Source organism: Nicotiana sylvestris, chromosome 11 (assembly GCF_000393655.2).
Source record: "Nicotiana sylvestris chromosome 11, ASM39365v2, whole genome shotgun sequence".
In the NCBI taxonomy this organism is placed as follows: domain Eukaryota; kingdom Viridiplantae; phylum Streptophyta; class Magnoliopsida; order Solanales; family Solanaceae; genus Nicotiana; species Nicotiana sylvestris.
Genome location: NC_091067.1, coordinates 99,064,473 through 99,065,926, shown reverse-complemented (window position 1 = coordinate 99,065,926; position 1,454 = coordinate 99,064,473). Strand labels below are relative to the sequence as shown.

The 1,454-nt window shown below is 40.0% G+C and overlaps 1 protein-coding gene across 1 annotated transcript; it reads left to right on the top strand.

Moving 5' to 3' along the window:
* Positions 1–344: 344 nt before the first annotated feature.
* Positions 345–740, top strand: LOC138881388 (uncharacterized). Its single transcript, XM_070161610.1, has one exon. It carries the CDS (start codon positions 345–347, stop codon positions 738–740), a length of 396 nt encoding a protein of 131 aa, XP_070017711.1.
* Positions 741–1,454: the final 714 nt, after the last annotated feature.

Sequence of the window (1,454 nt, the reverse complement as noted above, 5' to 3'; positions counted from 1 at the left end):
TTGCCTGGGGCAGGGATGTTATTGGGCCAATTGATCCAGCCGCGTCAAATGGGCACAGGTTTATTCTGGTAGCTATAGATTATTTTACCAAATAGGTAGAATCCAAGATGTTCAAGTCTGTAACCAAGAAAGCGGTGGTGGATTTTGTGCATTCGAACATTATTTGTCGGTTTGGGATACCAAAGGTGATTATCACAGACAATGGGGCTAATCTTAATAGTCATCTGATGAAGGAGACATGTGAGCAGTTTAAGATTACTCATCGTCATTCTACTCCATACCGCCCTAAGGCAAATGGTGCGGTTGAGGCAGCCAATAAGAATATAAAGAAAATACTCCGGAAAATGGTAGAAGGATCTAGACAGTGGCATAAAAAATTGCATTTTGCATTGTTGGGATACCGCACCACTGTTTGTACCTCGGTGGGGGAAAATCCTTACTCTTTGGTGTACGGCACGGAAGCAGTGATACCCGTAGAAGTGGAAATCCCGTCTCTCCGAATCATAGTAGAGGCTGAGATCAATGATGATGAATGGGTGAAAAGCCGCCTGGAGCAGTTGAGTTTGATCGACGAGAAGAGATTGGTGTCCGTGTGTCATGGTCAGCTGTACCAGCAAAGAATAGCAAGGGCGTACAACAAGAAAGTGCGTCCGAGGAAGTTTGAAGTCAGACAATTAGTGTTGAGACGTATTTTGCCTCATTGGGTTGAAGCAAAAGGAAAGTTCACCCCAAACTGGTAGGGGCCATTTGTTGTAACCACAGTGTTGTCTAATGGTGCACTATATTTGACAGATATAGAAGGAAAATGTGTAGAAATGGCCATCAATTCTGATGCGGTCAAGAGATACTATGTATAATTTCTTTATTTTGATTGTATTTTCTTGTATTTGGCATATTTTAAAGGTTGAAATGATGAAGGCATTTTGTTCTGCTATCTAAACACTTTTACCCCTTGTCATCCCCTTTGAGCCTTATTTATTCTCTTTCATATCCCTCTTTCAGAATCAATGGCACCAATAAGAAACGCGAGTGCGGAAGAAAAGAAAATGGAAAGAAAAAAGTAAAAAGAAAAAAAGAAAAGAAGGAAAAGAAAAGAAGAGGCAAATTGAAGGTGAAAAGAAGAAAGAAAAGAAAGGCAAAAGAAAAGAAAATTAAGAAAAGAAAGGAAAAGAAGAGCAGAAAAGAAAAACAACAACGTAGTCTCTATGACGTGAACTACGTTTGACTTGATCCCGAAAGGGTATGTAGGAAGCCTCTCTGAGGTTCAGCCATAACAGAATAAAATCCAAAAGTCCCCAAGCAAGAAACTGGGGCAGAAGTCGTGGTTGTTGTAAGAAATCTGATTTCGAAAGTTGTAATTTTAACCCATTTTGAAATTATTTTGAAACTTTCATACCCTTTCTTTCTAGCCCCGTCCAAAGCCCACATTACGATCCAAAGAAAGACCTTTTGAT